Genomic DNA, 23,794 nt, shown 5'->3' with positions numbered 1-23,794 from the left:
GGCGGGCAGGCGGCGGCAGGCGCCACCGAGGAAGGCAAGGCAGGCAGGGAGGGAGCGGGGCCGGGGCGACTTCCCTCACCCCGGTCCCGGGGCGGTGCTGAGCGCGGGGGAGCCGCTCCCGCCCCGCAGGGGTTCAGCGGGAGCGCCCCTCGGGGGCCGCTGCCCGGCGGCTTCTGGGTGCGGCCGGGGAAGTTCGGGGGCGTTTCCCGGCCGGGCGGTGCGGGGCGGGAGATGCTGGGATGCGGGGCCGCCTCCCGCCCGTCGCCCTCCGGCCGTGCCGAGCCGAGGCAGCGCTGCGGCGCTTCCGATGCCCCCGGCCTCCCTCCTCCGTGGCCGGCGTGGCGCGGCCGGGAGTCCCGGAGGGAGCCGCCCTTCGCCTCCTCCCGGCGAGTCCTGCGGGAGGCGGGAAGGATCGGTGGTGCTGGGAGAAGCCTGGGTGAGGCGTGTGCCTTAGACCGGCACCCTTTGGAATGGGGCGGCGTTGTTAGCACCAGGGTTTGGTCGGAATCAGTGGTGGTGTCTTCTGGAGCTGGTTGTGTTTATTGTCACATCCTTACAGCACACCCCTCCCTCCCCGCCCCTTTCATCCTCACTTTTTGTTTTCTGGAATCGTATTGCAAGTCTCAGCGCTGTCGGTTTCACAGACATGCTCATTCTGCGCTGGATTTAGTGCAGAGCAGTGGCAGAGGGAGTTCACCCACTGCTTATTCACCTGTCCCGCCGCCTGTCATCCAGGTGTCCCGGCCGTACTAGTGCAGGTTCCCTCCACACAAGCCTATGACCCAAACCCTGTGTATCCAAGCACGTGTAAGGAAACCCAAGGAACAGACCTTTCCCAGCTGTGCATAAGGGATGGTTGTTTCTTTTTCCTTTCAAAATTCTTAATATCCTTAAGTATGAGTTCTCATAAGTCAGCATAAGTCTCGTAAGTTGTTTATTTCATATTTTTAGAGTCTCATAAGTTGCTTATTTCATGTTTTTAGATGCTACTGTGAATAGCATACTAAATACTAATCTAAATACTGTAAATTTGCTACTGCAAATCATTAGCTGTTTCTCTTCAGATATTATACTGTTCACATACCATCATTGAATCCTCTAACTAATGTATTTATCTTAACTGATGGTGAAAATATCCATGCTTGTTATTTATACTGAGGTTTTTTGATATCTTTTCAGGTAGTCTTGATCCCAGGAAAAATACTGGACTAAGGGCATAGGAATCTGAAGACCTCTGTTTGCTCTAGAAGAGGTGGAGGAGCTAGAAACACTAAAATTTAAAATATGTGGAGGAATTAATCTGCAAAAAGCATGTGCTTACTGATGCTATGGAATGAAAGGGTGTTCATTTGCAGATGAAGAAAATGATCAGCTGGAAGGTGGAAATGGTCAGACATAACCTTCTTTCTGGAAGCTGATATGCGATTTTGCTTTCGGAGGTTTTCCATATAATTTCCATACAATTTTGTGATTTTAGGAATTGTCACCTTGGTTTAACAGAAGGGTAAGCAAAGCTTTTTCTTAAATCTAAATGCTTCTATCCATTTCTTTTTAGAAACTAAAGATGTATTCCTTTTCAGAAACTTGATTTGAATGAATTGTGCACCAGTTTGCAGCCCCACTGAAATAAAACTAAGCAAATGAATCCATATTACGGTTTATTTTGTCAGCTTTGTTACTTGGCTGTAGGCAAGACTGTGTTCTACTTTGTGGGGGGAGATGAAAAGCAGGTATTTTCTTGAAATCCACACGGAACACATAGAAGTGCAATGCTTGTTACAGCACAATTTATAAATCACAGTGCTTGTCACTTCAAAATGGCTTTCTTTTTCAATTTCACCTCTTTTTCAGAGTTCAAAATTTCTTTGGCCTTTTGTCTGGTTTGCAAAATGGGGAAGATAGTTACAAAGTGGAAAAAAATACATTGCTTTTGTTTTAAAGATGGGTTAGAGAACAAGCTTATTTGTATCAAATCTTTATGATGTCCTATTTTCCCCTTTCATGAAAAGGAAGCAGAATTATATCAGCCATTGGCATTTCTCCAGCTAAAAAACAATAAATGAATAATGCATCAGTGGATATGAGCACTGCATCCTGAAGTTTAGTGTGCTGTTGGATGTTTTTTTTCAGCTGAACCTTTTCTTCCTGTTTATTCATTATTTCCAGTGATAAAGTAAGAAGGAGAGATGGGAAACCCAGAAAACATTGGAGATGCATACGTTGCTGTGATTCGTCCAAAAAATACTGCTAGCCTCAATTCTCGGGAATATCGAGCTAAATCCTATGAAGTAAAACTATTTCTTTTCTTTATGTATTAGTTATTTGGCTTTTTAAATAGTATGGTAAATAAGCAATAATATAACAGAAGAGAATGTAGCCTTGTCTTTTACTCTTTAGTCTGCTACAGAGGTCATTCTGATTTCACCATTCTGCTCCTCAACATTTAGTACTTCTTATATTTTGTTACTGCTTTTACAGTGGCATATTAAATAATAATAATAATAATAATTTTTTAAAAGTTCTGTGCTTCTTTCAGCTGTGCTTAAACTTCTTTGGTTTCATTATTGTTTGAAAGATTTTGCTGCTTGAAGTTCCCATTGAAGGCCAAAAGAAAAAAAGAAAGAAAGTTTTGCTAGAAACTAAACTTCAAGGAGGCACTGAGATAACCCAGAGCATCTTGGATTATGTATTAGAAGCCACCAAACCAATTTCACCAGCCAATCAGGGTATTAAAGGTAAAACCATTTTAATCTAATATACTATTGATAGCACTAACAAAATGTTTTTTAAATTGGCATGGCAAAGTTGTGCAAAAGCATGAAATTAGTATAAAGAAAGAAGATACATTTTGAGGTTCATCAAAAAAATCTAAGCCAACTATACAGCTAAAGCCTTTCATGTACCTTTGTTTTTCTTTTCTTTCCAGCTCTATAAAATGTTTACTAAATGATTGTTAATAAATGAATTTTTGTCTGTGCTGCTGCTTCACCTCAAGTTTAGATTTATAGCTAAATTTCCAGTAAACCAGATCAAAGTGGGTTTTGTATCCATAAGTTCAGCTAAAACTTGACTTGAAGTAGAGAACTGATAGATTATAAAGTCAGTTGTTCAGGGGACAGTATCTATATGAAAATATTTCTAGCAAAACTGTATTGCTTACAGATGGAATTTGATGAGTACATTTTTTTCCCTTGTTGTTACATAGCTGATCTAGCAAAGAACATCACACTCATGCTGACACATTTGTTTGAGCCAGCCTATTATTTCCAGGTTGGTATAAAGTATAATGACTGAAGGACTTCTGGTCTTTGCTGTGGACTTCATCTCCGTTGTTTATGTAGTAAAATGTTGCAGGTGGCAATAGCTGCAGCTGAGTGGATGTAACAGAGCTAATAATGCAGCAAACACAGAGTAACAGAATTAATACACATAGAGGAATGTCTTCTAAAAGCAAATACTCTGTTCCTTGCATAGTTTGGAGAATTTTAATTCGACTCACTCAGATGGCCGAAGCATTAATTATGCCCAGCTTAGTTTGTACACTGCTAAAATATGCAGCTGAGGTTGGAAAAGTTAAAAAGGGCTACAGTCATATAATTTTTCATGTTAATGGGTATATACATATTTATGTTCTTTAGTTTTTCATATGTATTTAAATTTTTTTCACTTTCTTTAAATTATAGCTCATAATCATAATTTTTTCTTCCTGGAAAGTAGGAAGATTGAGTCTGGTGAGCTTTCAGATAGCCAGCTGTAGATTTTTTCTTTGTTTTGATGATTAATTAATTGTTTTGTGGTTTGTCTGTTTTTTGTTTTTAAATAATGTGCTAGGAAAGCGTGTGGTGTTAATGAAGAAGTTTCCTCTAGATGGAGAGAAAGCAGGCCAGGAGGCATCTCTTTATATTGTTCCAACTGTTGTGAAAGGTAACATTGAGCATGATTTGTGAAGCTGCACCCATTTTAACAGAAGTTCACTTGAGGGTTTATTTTTTTATATGACATATTTAAGTTGTATATATCTATCTCATTGATATATGATTATATTTATAATTATGTATATCTAATATATGAGATATTGATATATTTTAATATGATATATGGCTTTTTCTGTATTTAAACATTAAAAGTTGCAGGTGCAGGCAGGTGCAAAATTCTCTGAATATTTTAAACTTTGAAGAAGTTACTTAAAATCAAGGAAGAAACCTTTGGTTTAATGTATTGCCTTTGTTTTTGTAACAATAGCACACTTCTGGTTCAAGCAGTATTTGTACATTTGGTTATATTTCAAAACACGGGCCTTGTGTAGAATTTGCTGAATGCAACTCTAAGACATCCTACTCAGTTCAGTGTTCTGTACTCAGAGAAGAATAAGTAAGTCTCTAAACAGTAAACAGATTCTTGAGAAAGCCAAGTAAATTACTTGTCAAGAAAGTATTTCTAAAAATATTGAAGTAAAATGTGTGCTTTTGGGGAAACGTCTTCATTTTTGCCCTACTTATAAGAAGACTTGATAAAATCTATCAAATGAATGCTATTGTGGACTTACCAGTGCCAATACATACCCCTCCTAGTCCTGAGTCATATTCCTTTTTTTTCTGGTAACAGGATGCATTTAACATTTATTCCTCAAATGAACCTGATCATACTGATGGAATAGTGACAGAATATGTGGGGATTTTAAGGCTAACCTGTTGGGTTGTGAATTGCTATGTAAGGATTGTATGTAATTGCTATCAATTATTATTTGGAGAAAATTAAGTCACTCTAGTCTAAAGTTATAGTCTTAATTAGAGATGTGTAGCTACAAAAGATGCAGAAGGGAAAATAAGATTCTTCTCATGGATGTGTCTTCAGAGAATGTTTCTTTTTTAGATAATACGAAATATTCATACAGTCCTGGATGCCCTGTGTTCTACTGTTTACAAGACATCATGAGAGTCTGCAGTGAATCCAGCACACACTTTGCTACACTTACTGCAAAAATGTTAATTGCCTTGGATAAGTAAGAGACACCATCAGTAAAAATACATTAAAATGAAAACTTTGATGTTTTATATCAAAATATAAATTTATATTTAAAAGATAATATGTCAATGTAACACATAGTTTTTATAGCATTCTTGTGGTTAAGAAGGAAATCATCATGGTATTTTCTTCATGTTTATCAGAAACTGAAACCTTGACAACACATTTCTGAAAGTCTTTTTGCAAACTCAAGAATGTTGTGTTTATCTAAATCAAGCTTTTTGGAAGTTCATGCTCACAGTGAATGTTTTGTAAAATCATAATGTTTAATCTTCTGTAAATGACATAATTGTCATTTGAGTAAGAACATTTGCCAGAGTGAAGTAAAAATATCCTGTAATTGTATACCATTAAGATTTGCATTTAAATTAAATCTCCCTGTAGAAAGGGAGTGCATCTTCCCCAGACACACAAATTTATTTGCAGTAGGGAATTAACTTTCAGAAAGGTGATTAGTTGTTTAGCAAGTTTATAGTAGTTTGAATACATAACCAGGTTTTTTGTTGTTTTGGTGGGGGTTTTTTGTTGTTGTTGTTTTGGATTTTTTGCTGTTTTTTTTAAACGTATCCTTAACCAAGAAATACCAGACACACTTGTGTATGAATTTATCTGCAGTAATAAAGTTAGCTGAAACATCTGGCTAATGTAAAAAATCTTGCTACAGGCTATTACCTAAAAGGTTCTGTGTGTAGGGTTTTTACAGTTTATTAGCAGAGTTGTAGTATTTCCTTGCACACCATCATATCAGTTAAATTTATTTGCTGCTTGCTGAATGCCTTCACGCTCTAAGTTCTGCTTAAGAGTGTTTCAAGCCTCACAAGAAGCCTTGGAGGTATAATAGAAAATAGTTTATATTTTTTATTCTCTATGTACATAATCTGAAACAATCCTTCTCAAAGATTCAAACTGCCATAACTAATTTATCTATCAAATATTTAGAAAAAATGCCTGAAAATACCTTAGAGGGTGTTTATAGCACAATGACTACAATTTTACTGTTCTTTCTGCCAGGACCATAAGTAAGTGAAGAGAATGCTGCTCTTGCAGGACATTATAGCTTGGATTTAGGACTTAAAAATAGGCCTAAGCATATGCACAGAACTGCAGGTTACCTTCTGCCATCCTTACGTATGCTTCTGGGACAGACAAGATCCAAGTGCTCTGTCAGTGGATGTCCAAAGCATGTACTTACTTCTCTTTCTTCTATTTCCAGGCTCAATCACTAAACAGAATTTATTGTATTCCAGCAAAGCACATTTTTACCTCAAGCTTGTGAGAAAGCATGTGCAGAAACCTAAATACAAACCTGCCTTTAGACCTTTAATGCATCACTTAATCTAACACTAAAACAATTTAACAATTTGGTAAAAATATATTTATCCAAAACTTGAGATGAACAACTTGTCCTAAGCCCTGCGTTATATTGCATATGTGGTGGGAAAAATGCAGCAGGTGTACAGTACTGACTTCCCCTGGCAGCACAGAATAAGAGAGCTCTAAAGCTCTTCAGTACTGTCAGTAGGAGTGCACTGAGAAGAGAATAAACTTCAGCAGAGCTTTATAAGAAGGCAGGTGGTAGCCTATGTGAAAGAGACTTAGCAGTTTAAAAACTGGACCTTCTGGTTTGCTGCCTTTTCCTGTCTTTCCCTAACGAAACACGTGAGTTGAAAAGCTTAAGTCAGTACAGATATTGAAACTCACCCTTAAAAAAACTGCTTTAAGTTTCAGGATTTGTTCAGAGTGGTACTGTTAATAAACTGAAAGTAAATGAAGTGTTGGTGTGGTTTTGTGGTTATAACCCGTGTTACTGTTAGTGTATAATTTCCTTCTCTAAGAGTTTGCATCCACACAGAATTGAGCAAATACAACTGTTAAACTGAGTGTGGTTAACAAATTGCACATTCAGGGAGTAATTTAGTCTTATAAAATTGCCTGTGCAAATTATAATTATTTTTTTAAATTCAAATGTGTGATTATCATATATGCAATCCCTAATCAAACAAAAGATGGACAGCATGACCAAAATGATCCTTTTCTACCTGAAAATTAATTACTTGCCTATTCTCTCTTGCAGGTGGTTGGATGAACGGCACACCCAGTCTCACTCCATCCCAGCTTTATTCAGACCATCTCCTCTTGAAAGAATTAAAACAAATGTAATAAACCCTGCCTATGCTATAGAACCTGGTCAAACAGAGAGCTCATTGCACATGGGTTATACTGCCCTGGAAATAAAGAGTAAAATGCTGGCATTGGAGAAAGCAGATATGTGTATCTATAATCCTTTGTTTGGATCTGACCTTCAGTATACCAATAGGGTAAGAACTGTATTTTCATTTTGTATTTGTGAAACAGACATACATTTTCATTTTAGAGTTCATTCATTTATTTGATATGAGTGTGTGCTCACATCAGAGTTGTTTATCTAGCAGTAAGTGTGCACTAGTTCTTCAAATCCTTATATTTGATCTTAATTCTTTTTAATTATAAAAAATGTTACTGTCATAACTTTGGCTTTAAGAGAATGCCTGACTGGAATGGGGGATTGTTTAGCCAAATCTCAGTAAGATATTTTTTCAGTTGTGTTTAAATTATGTCTTCACAGGTTGACAAGGTGGTGATAAATCCATACTTTGGCCTTGGAGCCCCAGACTATTCAAAGATTCAGATTCCTAAAAGAGAAAAGTGGCAACGTAGCATGAGCAGTGTCACAGAGGACAAGTATTATGTTACATTCCTTTTTCATTAAAGGATAATTTTGTTTTGTTTTATTTTACAGTAGCACTTGGTAGACTTAAAATGAGATTCCTATTACTTTATGCTTCACTGTAGAAATACATATTTTAAATGAAATTCTATTTGAAATCTTAAAGTATTGAAACACAACAGTTAAAGAATGAATCAAGAAAGGTGTAAATTATAAACATTAGAGTAGCATTTCTTACTCTAATAGATACAGCTGTGGCTTGATTTCTGCATGACAAAAAACCTATTTGGATTAACTACTGGCACATTTTAGCTGCACAAACTTTTATTCTTCATGTAGATCTATGGTTAGTGCTATGTTAGTAACTAAAAAAGTTGATGTTCTCAATTGTAATATTTCTAAATGGTGTTTTTCCTGCCTTCCCCTTTTAATTCCTAGGGAACACCAGTGGGTAGATGATTTCCCTCTTCACCGCAGTGCTTGTGAAGGAGACTCTGATTTACTAAGCCACCTTCTGGATAAAAAGTTTTCTGTTAATCAGTTGGATAGTGACCACTGGGCACCAATCCATTATGCATGCTGGTGAGTCAAGCATAGTTTTGCCAGTCGAGTGCATTCTAGCTGTCATGATTCTTTAGTGCTATGATTTATGTAATTTATCAGCCTCCAAAAGAAAAAAAAAAAAAACCTCTAGACTTTTTGTGCTTTCATTATAATATATGCTAGTGTTAACCTTCTGAAGAGAAGCATTGCTTCAGGTTTTGAGATTATTTTAATTTGAATTGGTTTTTGGGGAGATCAGTGGTGGAGATCATGTCATCACTTACTTATTGCCTCTTGTATCTCTCCTGACTCTTCTAATTTCTGCTGGAGGCACTGGGTCTACTTTATCATGGTAACTTCCACAGTCCGTGTTGGCTTAAGCCTGTGAGCAGTTTTAGAGCCCAGCAGTAGCTGAGCTGAGCATGTTTTGGTGCTGGACACATTCTAAGTGGGAAGCTGGACTAGGTGATTTACAGAGGTCAACATGTCTGACTGTAACTCTGTGATTTAATCTGTAAGTGCTTGAAAGCTTTTCTCAGTCATAGAAATGCTTTTGTTTTATCTTTATGGAAGTTAGTTTTTTGTATATATAGTGGCCAGTATGTCTGTTGATAGGAATAACATGAAAATCAAACTTGATTATAAAAAGCTCACATTCTTACTTGCTTTTTAGTGTTTGTCAGAAAGTTTGTAAATACTTTATACATCAAATATACACAAGAGTTACCAGTTATAAGTATGGGGGTTAAGAATCATCAAGATCCATCTGCATGACAAGCAGAAGCTGAACTCTGATTCTCACACTGATTATTTTTTTCCAGACAAAACTGGACTCCATTCTGCCATGACTGAATTGCTGCAACTAACCAAACTTAGCTAGCTTAAAGCAAGGTTCTGTTTGTCTATCATGAATCCAATCAATGGTTACTAGAACAGTGATTACCAAAGAAATGTAGAACTGATATTAATTTCTACAAACTTAATTATGTTCCATTGTATCTGGTGTAATTTGAAAGCTAAAAACTCTTCAGTGTGGAAAAAACACACACTTTTTCATAAATAGGACCATCTAAAAAAACACTTTTTCATAATTAGGACCATCTGAAAAAAATTATGTATTTGCTGTATCTGTTCTGATTTTAACATGTCCGCAGGTATGGAAAAGTTGAAGCCACTCGAATGCTGTTGGAGAAAGGGAAATGCAATCCAAATCTTTTGAATGGTCAACTTAGCTCTCCTCTTCATTTTGCTGCTGGAGGTGGGCATGCTGAAATAGTACAAATTCTACTAAATCATCCTGAAATTGACAGAGTAAGTCCTGTTTGTGTATAGAAATAGCAGATTTAGCAACAGTTTCTACAGTTTCTAGCTTGTGTATGAGCAATATTTTGGTGTCAGATCAATGATCTTGTTTAGCAATTACTGAAAAATGGTTAAATGTTTTTGATTACCTCTGCTTTTCCCATTGTGTATCAATTAAATGTTTGAACTCTGGTGTCAAGGATTTTAATTATTGCAAAAATGTGTAAATATTTACCTTTCTCTAGTGAAATCAATGTAGAATGGGTGTTTCTGTTTGTTTGTAGCACATCACTGATCAACAAGGAAGATCTCCATTGAATGTCTGTGAAGAGAACAAACAAAATGACTGGGAAGAAGCTGCAAAACTACTGAAGGAAGCCATAAATAAACCTGTATGAGTTTATTTTCTAAATATTTTAAAGTTTGTAGTTAATTTGCACTTAATCTTTTAGAAGAGCTAGAGTCACTTCCGACTGTTACTGGAAACGTGCAGCACATTGAAATTGTTAGTGTAAATATTGGCAAACTGGCATTTTGTCTCTTTAAATGTTTCTGCTCTGTTTCATGGCTCAAGAAATACATGTAAGACATGTAAACATGATGCTCCAATTTATTTGTAGGAGCATCACATCAGCTACTGATTTTATGTCCTTTTTTTGATCATGCAACCATCCGCTTTCTTTATGCATTCTTATCTTATATGTTGATAAGCAGGAGCATTCACCTGGCTAAATGTAGGCTTCTATGAAATAGGCTTTTCATCAGTTAAAGCCTCACTGCAGGCTTCCTTGGCAGCTAGTGGAGTTTTAGCCAGGATAGGAAACAAAATTTACAATGCAATTTTTCTTACCCTGAAGTAGATTTAAAATTAGTCAAATGATATAAACCCACTTGTTTCTTTTCTTTGACTTCAGATGCAACCTATATCCCTGTAAGTAGGTGGTACTAAACCTGTCAGTTTTTCAAGATGTTTTAAATTATCTTCATTTCACTCTGCATGAATGATTTCCAGAATAATAAAGGAAGGAACTGACCTTCATTTTAAGGATCTTACTGTGCAGTAGATCATGTGATGGTTTGTCTAATGACTCTAAAGACTAATGGACATGTTTTAAGTAGATTTCAGAGTGTAATGTATGATGTTATGTTGTCATTTACTACTATTTAATTAATACAATATATAAACTCCCCCTATAAACTACTGCAGTAGGAATGACAGTGACAACTGCAGCAAAAATAGACTGATGTTTTCCATTCCGACCTCATTTTCAATCAGTTGTCATTTTCCAAGCCATCCATCTTTTTTTTCCAGAAGTTTTTAGGAACTCAATTCTTGATGACTTAGTAGATTTGAGGAAGAGAAATAACAAATTCCTGAAATATTTTTATTCAAGCAGGTGAAACATCTAATTTGTTACAGAAATGAAAACAAGACACTTCATTGATTTATGACTTGTGCATGTATGCTTTAAGCACCTGATTTGTTTATGTATGTCTTTCAGGAGACATACTGTGGGCTCACATGCAATTCAGTGAAAGCTATTGGAGTTCTGAAGGGGAAAATTATTTATTATCTATAAGATTTATTTAGATTCTATTACAGGAGCACTATAATATTTAGTGAGATTGTATTCTTGTAGTGGGTTCTGAGTAAAGGGTGGTGCTTCCCTCTAAAAATAAGTCTTTTTTGTATAGAGTGGAAAAATTCATAACCTGCCAGTAATAGCAAAGTGAACATTTTGGGATATGCATAGAGCCCAGATCCCTCAGGGAACTTTTAAATACCTACTTGCCTTGGAGTTCAACAGAAGTCCTCAGAATACCAGTAAGATCTTTCTTGGAGTTACTGTTGTAAAAAACACAGTATAAGAACTTGCACAGAACATGAAACAAGCAATTTGGGTAAATAATAAATATGTAGGAATTGTGCAATGTTCTTTTTCCCAACATTATAGATGTTGCTGATAAAAACACAAACAGAAAGGATCTTAACAAATTGTTTGTGTAATATGTTCCCATTTTTATGTAGTATGAGAAGGCACGGATTTATCGTATGGATGGCTCATATCGCTCTGTGGAGCTGAAGCACGGAAACAACACAACTGTCCAGCAGATAATGGAGGGCATGCGCCTCTCTCAAGAAACTCAGCAGTACTTCACTATCTGGATCTGTTCTGAGAACCTCAGTAAGTAAAAGGGACAATGGTTATACTTGAGGGTTTATCATTGTTTATTTCTGTTTGCCTTTAGGAAAAAGTAATGCTGTCTTACGAGAGTAGGAGACATGCTCTCTGACAGGCTTCACAGCCTGATGTCTCCAATGGGGAGAGCTTCTCTGTTTTAGCTTTTTCTTTGGGTACCCTCAGTAGGTCTGACTGTATCACTCTGGCACCTACCATGTATTTCATCCAGGAATATGAGGCTGTTCCAGTTTGCCTTTCTGTTAAAGGGCACCTTGCCTGTCATAGCCTTACTAGTAGCTTATCCTGGATTTATCCATATTTTTATTCCCAGACTATCTGACTTTGTGTCAGATGCATGTAGTTGCTTTTACCAATGTTTAGTCTTTTTAAAACTACTAATTAAAGTAAGATAATTAATGTTTTTTCATTAGGTCCTTTAATCATATGAATTTTCTTGTGTTCTGCAGCAAAATAATTTTTGATAAACAAGTTTTCAAATATATTTGATGGGAGAGAATTCTGCTGTAAAATGTCATGTTTATATTTATGGTATTTTTGGTATTTCTGATCTAAATTCTAATAATCTCGCATGGCTTAACCTCCTCAATACTATTCTGCTTAGCCAACACCAACTATGAACAAACCCACAGCCAAATCCTTCTACTTACATGAGACCTTCAACCCCTTCTACCACTCATAGCCACCTGATGACTCCTAGCTAACCTAACAAACATGGCCCTCCCTCCAACAACAAACCTCATAGCAGAACCAACTATTGTAATCGCACTTTTCAACTGATCCGCCTTCACGATTCTCCTAACAGGAGCCGCAATCCTAAAAGAGATTATAGTTTTTATTTGAGATACATACTAGAACATAAGTAGAAGCCCAAGAATCAACAAGTGTGATTGGGTATTTTCAGATAATGTGGTCAACAGAACTGCTGCAATGTGATAGCTATGGGACACCTTGTGGATTACAAAGCTCAGTTGTGGTCTGGTAGGATACTGTGTTGAGAGTGTCACTAACACAGAAGCCTTGCATTTAAAATTTTGTTTACTGTTGCCAATGCTGCACTACAGTGGTATTGTTACTTTTTTTTAAAGTAGCTCTAACTATTGCAGGAAATCTTTTCTTTATTTTTCTTTAATCTTTTTCTTCCAATGTCATACCATTGGCCTTCTTACTTTGTTGTATTGCCACATGACTACTGTAACCTCAGCTACACATAAATGTTAATGTGAAGAAAGTGCTTGAGGGTTAAAGTCTTGCTGCTTTTGCCTTTTCTAAATATGTATGTAATGTTTTCCTAAAATCATTGAGGTATTACCCTTGCATTTGAGGGGAAGAGCTCACTGATAAATTGTTTGTGTAATAGCAAGTAATTCTCTAGATATTTAGCCTAGATTTGAAAATGAACTCCTGATTTATGGCTTCAAACAACTAATTGCAAGTTTCATTATAAAGTATGTTGCAGTTTGTGTACAACTGTAAGGACAGTAGGTTTCTTGCTTGTGGAACAGATGATGCTTTTCTGTGTTTGAATGTTAAGAGGGATAAGTTAAGTGAACAGATTGTTCCCAGTGAAAGATGTTGTGCTATAATGTATCCATTTACGCTTTTCACATGATGGGAAATGGCACCATGTGAAAGCCAAAGCAGTGAGGGTGAGGCAGATAGAGCGTCCTAGAACCTCACTCCTAAGAAAACCAAGTGATAACCCAAGGACAGGCAGGGTCAGTGAGTAAGCCAAAGATACAGACTCTAGTACATAATAGGACTGCAGCTGAAAGCTCTGTATCAATTTCTCAGCTCTCATATACACAAGAGAACGTGAAACATTGATTGACTTTAGCCTGTTAAGAATCAAGACATTTTACAGATTAAAAAGAACAATGTCTTCTGAAAAGAAGAATGTCTGTGCTGAAAAGTTTATGTTTTATATATATATATACAAAAAGGGCAAATAAATTTATAAGATAAATTATATCAGTATTTTTCTGTCAGAAGTAAGATTATTGGACTTTATATATCTCTGTATTTCTCTACAATAATAGAGACAAGAGTCTCTCATGTTTTTTTCCTGTGTTTTTAAGGCCAGTCTTGGTACTCCATTAAATTTTTAAATAGCACTTCACTCCTGAGAAACTGAAAATAACAAAGTTTCAACACTATTGCATTTAGCAAATTGATGATAAGCGTTTTGTCAATAAATCCGTATTTTCAAAACCTTTTCTATATAGCAGTTTAGAAAACATAGGAAAATGCTTGTTAATGAATCCTCAATTTCAGGTACACTGGGTTTGGTGCAGCATTTAATTATTTATGTGTATGTGTGTGTCTGTGCTGGGTTACTCTGTTTGTTTATTTGGAAACAAACCTGTTATTTTTCAGGTCTCCAGCTGAAGCCATATCACAAACCTTTGCAGCATATTCGAGACTGGCCTGAAATATTCACTGAACTGACAAACTTGGATCCTCAAAGGGAAACTTCACAGCTTTTCCTGAGAAGGGATGTGAGACTTCCACTGGAAATAGAAAAAAAGGTCAGCACCTGGAAGTGAATGAAATTATGGTCAGACTCAGAACACTCGAATCATCAACACTCAGTGTGTATAGTGACTGTAGTAATTTCCAAACTTATTTAAACCTGACATCTCCTTTTCTGTAATGGTTTGAGTCTTCACATTTTTCCCTTCCTCTCTCTTGCCTTCCTGCCCTCTCTTTGTTCTCTCTCTCTCTTTCTCACTCTCTCAGTTGGGTTTATCCAATGTCTCCATGTGTCAATCTCTGTCTGTCATACAGCTAAAAACAACCTGCTGATTTTATTCCTTGTGCTGTTTTCCAGTTATTTAATTGGTCAATTTCAATGGTATTATTCAAACATATTACCAAAAATGGATTTATGGGGCAAGAAATCCACAGATACCAGTATTTCTGTGAACTTTTTGATTGGGCATTGTGTGCTAGTTGCCTTTCATTTGTGTGTTAGGTCAGTGAAGTGTTGAAGTAAATGAGTGAAAAACAATGCTTCTGTTACAAAGCACCACTAAAATGTACACTTCAGTCAGGATCACACCTTTGTCTTCTGTCTCTGAATCAGTGAGGAATGCTATTCATAGTTTCCAAGCTTACTTTCCTTTTTACAAATAAATAATATTATTTAAATCTTTTTAACAGATTGAGGATCCTTTGGCTATTCTTATACTTTTTGATGAGGCCAGATATAATTTACTGAAAGGTTTTTATACATCACCTGATGCAAAGCTGATTACACTGGCAAGTCTGCTTCTACAAATAGTCTATGGAAATTATGAGAGCAAGAAACATAAACAGGGCTTTCTAAAGTAAGTATGTGTTTAAAATTTAAAATTATGGGTTAGATTAAGTATTTTTAGATAGTACTTCCTATGGAACCCTCAAACTTAAGGTATGATATATTTGTTGGTTTTCTTCATCACTGAGCTATAGTTCAGAGTAATCATGTAACCCTTGTAGCATTAATGGAAGTTGGGCATTGTGTGTGAAATTGTATTAATCTTAATTATTTCAGTCCTAGACAGAGGGGTGGAGGTTCTGTAGTGTGTGAAATCTGTCCTGAGATACAGTAATACCAAAATAAACAACAGCAATTATTGAAGGGTTCTGACAGGACTGAGGCCTTGAGGAATGTTGAAGAAACATCTTACTATGGCAGTTGGACCAATGTCTGGGATTGATTTTCCCTCTTTGGACAGACCATGCAGCGATACTGTGTCTCTTCTGTCATTTGTAGGAGAAATGCTGTACTAAATTAGTCAAACCCATAGCACCAGTAGGGCTCAGCCAGATGGTATTTTTCTCTCCCCTTCTCTCTGCATGCCAGCAGAACAGTAGCTGAGCTATTTTGGGATGACTTGTTCTTCCCACATACATTTCTGCACCAGTATCTGAGCCATGAGGATTCCAGTTCTCTGCTGTGTGCACCTTCACCCCCTGCTGTCTCCACCTCGATTAATTCATGGAACAGCAGCTGTGCTGTTCTGGAATGCTGCTGTGCTTCTCATCTTCTCTTATTCACAGCATCAGCTGAGCTGCCTTGGCCTGGTGGGTTTTTGCATGTATTGTCCTGCAGTTGCACAGCCAGTCAATGGAGCATGAGGGGAACAGGATTTAAGTGGGACTGCCCTCCTGTCCGAGTGTGCAGTTCAGTATGGCTGAGTTTTGTCTCAAACTACTCCCTGCTGCCTCCCAGCAGCTGCAGGGTGCTGTCCTCTCCACACTGAGGCCTATCAGTCTTGTGGTTCCAAGTTCATCCTGCTCAATGGAAGTGTTTGGCTCTACAGACAGGACTACCTGCAAAGATAGGTTGGGCTAGATAAAAAGCCATTTGGACATGCTTTCCATCCACATTCACACAGTTCTTCATATAGATGAGGAGTTTCATAATCTGTTTTTCTTTTTGTAGTTGACATAAATGTTCACTAAAAGACTGGTAGTTCCAAAAATACATCCCTAGTTGTTGTTTGTATGAGAGTATAATTGACCTTAAAGATCTGATGCACTGTCCTGTGCAGGGCTTTTGCTTGGCAGAGCATATATACTGCCAAATACAGTTAAGACCTAGTGAGGTAACCTATTTAAAGACTGTCTTAATTGTACATAAAAGCAAACTAGTAAAGGCTTGCATTCTTCCTTTTAGTTTTTTTTGTTTCCTGCATCTTGGATTTTTAAAAAAAGGCAGTTGATGTAAGTAGCTTCTCTTTCATGCCATGTAATATATAACTTCAACATGGAAATTAATTGGGCTGAGTCCTTGGTAGTGCTAACTGCAGGAGTGGAAGGAAGAGTATCTACAGTCTGTTGTATTTTCTGAGTGTGTGATATGCTGATGTAAATGGCATTTTGTATATAATTTTGGCTTCCAATCTGGAATTCACCAAACTGCTCTCCAGCCAAGTATGAGTTGTGTGTTCTGCTGGCATTTCCTCTCCATGCCATGTCCATGATGTGTGACACAGAGTGTATAATGTAAAGCTGGATCTTCATTAACTGAGAATTGCAGTGTATCTTAGGAAACCATCTCATCTGATGAGGCTAGATGGAGTAGGAGCTGACTGTCTAGCTCAGTATATGACTTGAAGGTACACTGTGGCAGACATTGTTCTTTTTTCTTACTTTGTTTAGTGAAGAAAGATTTTGTTCCTCTTTGTTTTTTCTTAGTGAAGAAAATCTTAAATCTATCGTACCAATAACTAAACTAAAAAGCAAAGCTCCTCACTGGACAAACAGGATACTTCATGAATACAAGGTAAGATAAATAAGCAGGTAGTAGAAAATCCCGTTCTTAAACATTTTGGACTGTTTGGTTGTCAATTAATGAACAGAAATACTGGTATAAAAAGCTAAAAATGTGTATGCTCTGAATTTTTAAAATTCATTGTGGAATATATTTCTTGTACGGTTACAGATCTCTTCGTTAGAAGAAAATGTGTTTGTTATCTGTTCATTTACCTTCAGTGTTAGCTCTGTATTGGGCACAATTCCAATTCAGGCATAGGTGTGAAAAAATCTACTCTGATTTAAATTTCCATGTCCACCTGTAGGCAGTAGATCCCCAAAGTCCTTTTTGTCAGTGTAACTTGTATCTTAGGGATCTGGTAGTGCTGCTGATGTGCATGTGCACACACACACACAGAGACACAGACCCCTTTGTTTAGAGCAGTTCATTGAGCAAAAATTTTAAATTTTTTGGACTTGGGCTGCTTGTGTAAAAATGCATCTGACCGAGGGCTGTGGGTCCCAAATGAGGTCAGATTAAATTTGTAGTCTTCACAAGAAATTGTGGAAAAAGTGAGGTGTGTCAGAAGAAGAACTGTACCAACTGATGTGCATCACTAAAGGTAGCTGCCAGAAAACATTGCAGAGGCACCTGGTCAATGTTTTCAAACCTTGCTCCTCTTTTTGAGAGGAGATTACTCAGTCATAAACTTTCTTTTGGTGCTCACACCTTTTTTGTCAGAAATTAGCAGATCATTCCTATTCTTTCTAATAGAGATGAAGGAGGGGATGATGGTGCTCTAAGACTATGGTGTAGCAAAGTCATCTACTCTGTCATCAAATTATATATAAGAATGAGCATAGCTTTCTTGACTTCTGCTTTTGAGACATTATTTTGGGGTGTGGGGCACGGGGGGAAGAGGAAAGAAGTTGCAGTCTTTTGTTCTGAAGATTTTACATGTTAGAAATGACTGTGTAGAATTCAGACAAGCTGTAAGGCAGGGTATGGATCCAGAGAGGCTGATCCTGTCTATCACACCCACAGTCATGGCCCCCTAACTGTTGAAGATTTGTGTTCTCCCTCGTGTCTGTGCCTTCTGATCTTGTCCACAGCCCAACCAATTTTTTATTTGTTAGAGTGGTTGTTATCATTCTGGTTTGAGGAGCACTCCAACAGTAGTTTGTTCTGACTGCTGCATTCAGGAAGAGGAAGGAACAGAAGCCTGTCTCATTCTGAATGAAGGCTCCACTAATGAAAAGAGATCTGCACCTCTCTTTTGCTTAGAAAAGAAAAAACCATCCATGTTTTTGGAAGGAAGTACTTGCTCATCTTACCATGTCTCACTGGATTGGACTCCTTAAAAGAAGAAAGAATACTTAGTTTTAAGGACTGTGATGCATATGGTGTCAGATGGGTGCATGGCTGCTGATCCCAAGTCCCAGTTACTTCTGGGAGAGGAGCTGTGGGGCCCTTCAGAGGCTATGTGTCTGTGCTCAGATTTCCAAGGCTCTTACAGGTATCTGGGTTTTGCCTCAGCCTCTTCTAGGACTTGAGCCTTTCCATGGCTCGAAGGTTTAACTTAGCTGTGGGAAGATGGTTGATGGGAAGGCACTTTGGAAATAAGCATTTAGTAGGGATTGCACTGAACAGTGAATTTTCTTCAATCAATCATAACTGTTTGGAAGGACTTGTTGATTGCCATTGTTTCTTTATTTTTAGAATCTCAGCACCAGTGAAGGTGTCAGTAAGGAGATGCATCACCTTCAGCGCATGTTCTTGCAGAATTGCTGGGAAATTCCTACTTATGGAGCAGCTTTTTTCACAGGACAGATATTCACCAAAGCAAGTTCAAGTAGCCATAAAGTCATCAAAGTGTATGTAGGAGTAAACGTAAAAGGGCTGCACCTCCTCAACATGGAAACAAAGGTCAGCTTAAGTGAACTGCCAGTGATAACTATAAAACTTCATTCTCTTCTCTTAAATCTTTGTACTAGAAGTGATTTCCCATACAACTGTTTTGTTAAACTTGACTAAAAATTTCCAAGATTTTAAGGTCTTCATAAGTCACCAACAAAGTCTTGTATTTTTTCACTTTACTACTTTATAAGCTACAACTGCATTGTGGAACGTAGTGGTTTAAGTCTGAATCTTGTCTTTGTAAATGAAGGGAAGTTCAGTTTGCAAGTATGGAGGATATTTTCTGAGTGATAGTTTCCTACATTTGGTCATAGGCTTTACTCCTCAGCCTAAAGTATGGTTGCTTTATGTGGCAGTTGGGAGATGGAGATACATGTTTTCAAATCCACAGTCTGGAAAACAAAATGAGCTTTATTGTACATACCAAACAGGTAAGCACTATCATTTTACATCCTTTATGTTCAATTATATTTTTCCTAAATTAGATACACAAGCCTCTTTTCTCTTGAGATTAACCACCCTTGCACAATATAAAAGAAGCTTAAGCCAAGGCCTGACAAAAATGATTTTAAAACTTTTAATATACTTCAGAATGTTTGCTTGTTTTCTTAACATGTGACACCTTCAGAATTCAAAATACATAAAATGCATCTATAATCATTAGGATAAACCTTTTGTTTAATTGAAACTGTTTCTTGCATATGCCCAATCCCTCATTCTCTTAGATTAATTCCAAATATAATGAGATTCAGAGAGCTGGAGCCACTAACTTTGTGATCAAAAGTAATGGAGTTTGAGATTGGATAAAGCTGAGAATTGCTTTTGTCACGTGCTTGATTGTCATAGTTCTGAAATGCTGATAGAATTGAATTGCATCTCTTTACATAGGCAGGACTCGTTGTAAAACTCCTGATGAAATTAAATGGCCAGCTAATGCCAACTGAAAGAAACGAGTGATGGAAATGAACAAGAGTTACGAGATGGCATCCGGTGGCTGAGCAAAAAACAACTTGTTCCTCCTCGTAACAGGACTTCCATGTATATGAATTTTACACAATAGAAAAGTCAATTTGTACAGTTTTTTAACTTTGTACAGAAGCTGCATGGTTTATTTTTTTAAAAAAACTATACGACATATCTATTATTTTTATAAGTATTTTTGTGTTTCATATATTAACTATTGTAGGGCTTGAGCTTAACCAATAAAGCTGATGAAATCTAAATGGTTTACCAAGTTTGACGAGCATGAATCCAGTAAAGCTGTTGTTCCCAGAGAAATATGGGACTACCAGTGCCATTAAGCAAGTCTCAGTTAACCTATTTACCTTTCGTGTCATTGTGTGGAACATCAAGGAGGTGGTATATGTTGCAGTATTTTGTAGACACCCTCTATTTTTAAGATACTATTGATATGCTTAAAAGACCAGTTAGACCTTTGAGCAACTACTTTTGATAAACTCTTGTTTTTTATTTGGTTTCTGACAAACATTTTAGCTCTCTTTATTTTTACTCTTAACTTTCTCATACTTTGTATTCATATTTATTCTAAAATCCTGCATGAGGATGCCAAAAGGGAAATACTTTAAATCATTCAGAAGCCATATTGAATGTTTAGCATGCATGTTTTGTAAAATGGATTTTTACTTTTGCTGTGCAATATAAAATGTATGTATGGAGGAGAGGGAGACAGGGATTTACAGATGAACCTTACTCAGAGGACTTCAGAAAGTTTTATAAATCCTACCCTGGATTGCAACACATATGCAGTAACAAAAGCTCATACAGGAGGTACTAAGTTATTTCTCTTAAATTAATTTTCTTGCTAACTAATTCAGTTTCTTCAGGCTAAAAGCAGTGCAGGGTGCAGGAATGAAGATGACAAGGAAGTCAGAAACAGTTTATAAGCATTCTGCCTGCTCTTTGTAGAGTCAGGGTTGGGCCCCCACAAGTTGGGTCCCAGGTGTAAGGTGGGATTCTATGCAGTCTGAAACATATCCTTGTACATTAAAATAGAATCTGTAACACAAATCTTTGAAGTTTCTGGTTGTATTTCAGGGTTATAAGTGCACTTGACTATTTCTTCTGTGTAAACTGCATGCTAAAAACAGTGTGCAATATTTTGTAAAGAAAAGCTTTTATAAAAAATAAAAATTAGCACTTGCCTCTAAGTTTTCAAATAAAAGCTAAAATGAATGTGAAGAACTGTGCTGTTGTATAGTAACTTTACTCATATCTTACTAGTAACTGCAGTTTAAGAAATTAAAGTAGTAATCTGTTTAAAACATGAACAGGAGACTTGTATTTTGTATTCTTCTTAGCAAGCTGTACTTTTCTACTTAAACTTCACAGGCCTAAATTTTCATGGATTGTTATGCTGTATTTAAGGTAAATAATGCAACAGTCAGGTGCTTCATCGTGCATCCCTGCTATCACTTGGCACTGGTATCAGAAATACATTTCTCTACATAGCACTTTCTTAGAAAACTAGAGGAAGATGTTAGGAAGGTGTGTCAGTTGCCTATGTAACTATATTATCAATATGCCTTATCGCTGTATAGTCCTTTCTGCTAAATTCTTATTTATTACTACCTAATAAATTGTTTGCAACAAGTCATACTTGGTGTTTCTATTTTTATAGCCAGCATGAAGGTGCCATCAAGTGTTACACCAAGCCGGTGTTATTACCAAAGGGCGGTAGTTAGTAACAGGCTCATCTTTGTAAGGTATGTAAAAGAGCATCAGGGAGGACCAGAGGAAGAGTCCCATGGCTCTAAATTAAGGTAGTGCACCTTGGAAACTGCTCAGGAATTTACCAGGTAAACTGGAAACTCTTCATTTTGGCAGGACAGAAGTTTGCAGATGTTGCACACTGAGCAGCAAGAGCCCAGCCCTGCTGTCCAGAGGCTTCTGGCACCTGGGTACACAGGAGCTTGCACTGCCCTGCTGGGGCAAGGCAGGTGTGTGCTCTCCTTTCATCTGGAAGCAGGGAAATAAAAAACGGGAACAAGAAATCCAACACCACTGAGACAGACCATTAGTAACAACCCTCATATCACTACCAAAAAAACCCCAATGAAAATGAGCTGCAAGATGGGCAAAGCTGACACTTGTGCCTTTGTAAACATGAGATGCCCAGCTCACCACCTACAGTCCATCTAACAAGCACTTTCTTAAAAAGCAAGAACCTGTACAGCTGCCAAAAGCAAAGATTTGAGTAGAACACTCAGCCAGGCCCTGTAAGGCAAAAGAGTAACTGAGAACTTAAAACTGAAAAACAGGCAGGATTTTACCAAGTGGAATAACGGACCCCAGTGAGCAGCTTGTTCAAGAGAGAAGCCTTTGGTCCTGGGATGATGTCTTGCTGCTGCTTGGTGCAGGGAACCATTGCTCCAGGGAGGTGGGAGTTTCCCAACCATTGTCAGCTTACATCTGGATGCAGTTTGAAGCTGGGCTGTTGACTGAAAAAAGAAATACAGGTTCAACAGAAACAACATACATGGTTTGCAAAAGCTCTGCTTTACCTTAATTGTTACTACTATAGGGTAAAGATATAAAAATAATGTACAAAATTACTATTCTATATAAATTTAAATATAATTTGTAATTACATAAAAATTAAGTAAAACCTATATTCATATAGAGGTAATTAATCTGGAAATCCTCTCCCTTGGAAGAAATAGACTGAAACTATTCCACCAAAACTGTCCTTACTTCATAAATTGACGGAGCAGAATGTCAGTAACAACCAGTGATAGCTCTCATGTTCCCTGGAAGAATTGTCAAGGCTTGTAAATACGAAGGAGCTCTTTCTCAATCACTTCAGCACTGATGAATTTCCTTTGGCCCTGAAAAGTGTTGAAACTTAGGGATTGCAGGCAACAAATTGAAAACTTTACCAGATCCCATAGCTGACATTAAGAGTTTGAAGATACTCAGCATTGATTCCATGCACATCTCAGCATTCACAAGCGTTCACTGCTAACTCCACTCATCTAGTAATACTCAGCACATGTGAGACCTTGATATAGGGTTTACCACAGGATATCACGCGTTTTAAAAACCTACAAGAATATTCATTCAGTAACAAGCTTATGCTTCTGCCTGTGCACCTTTTCCAGCTGATAAAAGTACTCAGAACTGATGACAACAAATAGTTTCTTTCAGATTTAGTAGGGAATTTATGTTTCTGAACTTTGCAAAAATTTATTTAAAAGCACTATATATAATCTTTGCAACCGTACCCTGTTGAAATGTCTCATTGTATGTAATTCCTGCTAGAGTCTCCAGATTTACACATTTAAACTTTAGAAACTGAGTGGACTCAGTGGATGAACAAAGACTGCCTCGAAAAGACCTACCCAAACCAGCATTTTCCGGAAATGCATTAAGATACATTCCCGTTGAATTGAAAAACTCTACGTGGACAACAAGCTGACCTCAGCTGTGATGAGCTCTCTGTTTCCAAACGCAGCTTTGTGCACTATTTGATCTTAATCCCTCACATCTCAGTGGAAACTCATTTCAAAAACAATACGCCGATTTTCTGACATTAAACATTTGGCGCATCCGGAATTAAACACAAATATGCCGTCCTCGTTCTCCGGGCACTGCGCAGCCTTACAAACCAGCGCCCTGGGCTGTCAGCGGGGGCGCCGGCAGTTATGCCCGAGGCACGGCTCACCGTCATAAGCCTCATTTCGCCGCGGAGAACCGCCTTGTCCGGCTGCTCGAGGACACCCACCGTTTCAAACACACAGCGCCGCAAACACCCAGGCGCCGAGCGCTGTGGGGCCGAGCCCTGAGGGGGCCGAGCCCAGAGGCGGCCGGGCCGGCCCCTGCCCGCCGCCCGCCAATGGC

The 23,794-nt window shown here is 37.6% G+C and overlaps 1 protein-coding gene and 1 long non-coding RNA gene across 2 annotated transcripts; one reads left to right on the top strand and one right to left on the bottom strand.

The window, feature by feature from the left end:
- Nucleotides 1-415: 415 nt before the first annotated feature.
- On the top strand, nucleotides 416-21,551 carry KRIT1 (KRIT1 ankyrin repeat containing). The gene is made up of 18 exons (XM_030943463.1): nucleotides 416-436; nucleotides 1,180-1,504; nucleotides 2,167-2,288; nucleotides 2,576-2,735; nucleotides 3,832-3,924; nucleotides 4,873-5,002; nucleotides 7,100-7,343; nucleotides 7,631-7,746; nucleotides 8,171-8,314; nucleotides 9,430-9,586; nucleotides 9,862-9,969; nucleotides 11,607-11,763; nucleotides 14,155-14,306; nucleotides 14,941-15,107; nucleotides 16,963-17,050; nucleotides 18,740-18,946; nucleotides 19,252-19,368; nucleotides 19,826-21,551. The coding sequence occupies exons 3-18, from the start codon at nucleotides 2,187-2,189 to the stop codon at nucleotides 19,892-19,894; spliced, it is 2,211 nt and encodes a 736-aa protein (XP_030799323.1). The 5' UTR covers nucleotides 416-436; nucleotides 1,180-1,504; nucleotides 2,167-2,186; the 3' UTR covers nucleotides 19,895-21,551.
- Nucleotides 21,545-23,789, bottom strand: LOC115901115. Its single transcript, XR_004060520.1, has 3 exons — nucleotides 23,679-23,789; nucleotides 22,649-22,782; nucleotides 21,545-22,395 (listed from the first exon to the last, which is right to left on the bottom strand). It is a non-coding gene; the product is annotated as an uncharacterized LOC115901115 (long non-coding RNA).
- Between the last annotated feature and the right edge of the window lie 5 nt (nucleotides 23,790-23,794).

This window comes from Camarhynchus parvulus, chromosome 2, assembly GCF_901933205.1.
Source record: "Camarhynchus parvulus chromosome 2, STF_HiC, whole genome shotgun sequence".
In the NCBI taxonomy this organism is placed as follows: domain Eukaryota; kingdom Metazoa; phylum Chordata; class Aves; order Passeriformes; family Thraupidae; genus Camarhynchus; species Camarhynchus parvulus.
Note: the sequence above shows the minus strand (reverse complement) of the source record. Positions and strands in the feature narration are given on the sequence as shown.

Coding starts and splice junctions, on each gene's coding strand:
- KRIT1 (XM_030943463.1), top strand. CDS start 2,187: ATGGGAAACCCAGAAAACATTGGAGATGCATACGTTGCTGTGATTCGT. Junction 5,003..7,099: donor ATGTTAATTGCCTTGGATAA/GTAAGAGACACC, acceptor TCTCTCTTGCAG/GTGGTTGGATGAACGGCACA. Junction 17,051..18,739: donor GGATACTTCATGAATACAAG/GTAAGATAAATA, acceptor CTTTATTTTTAG/AATCTCAGCACCAGTGAAGG.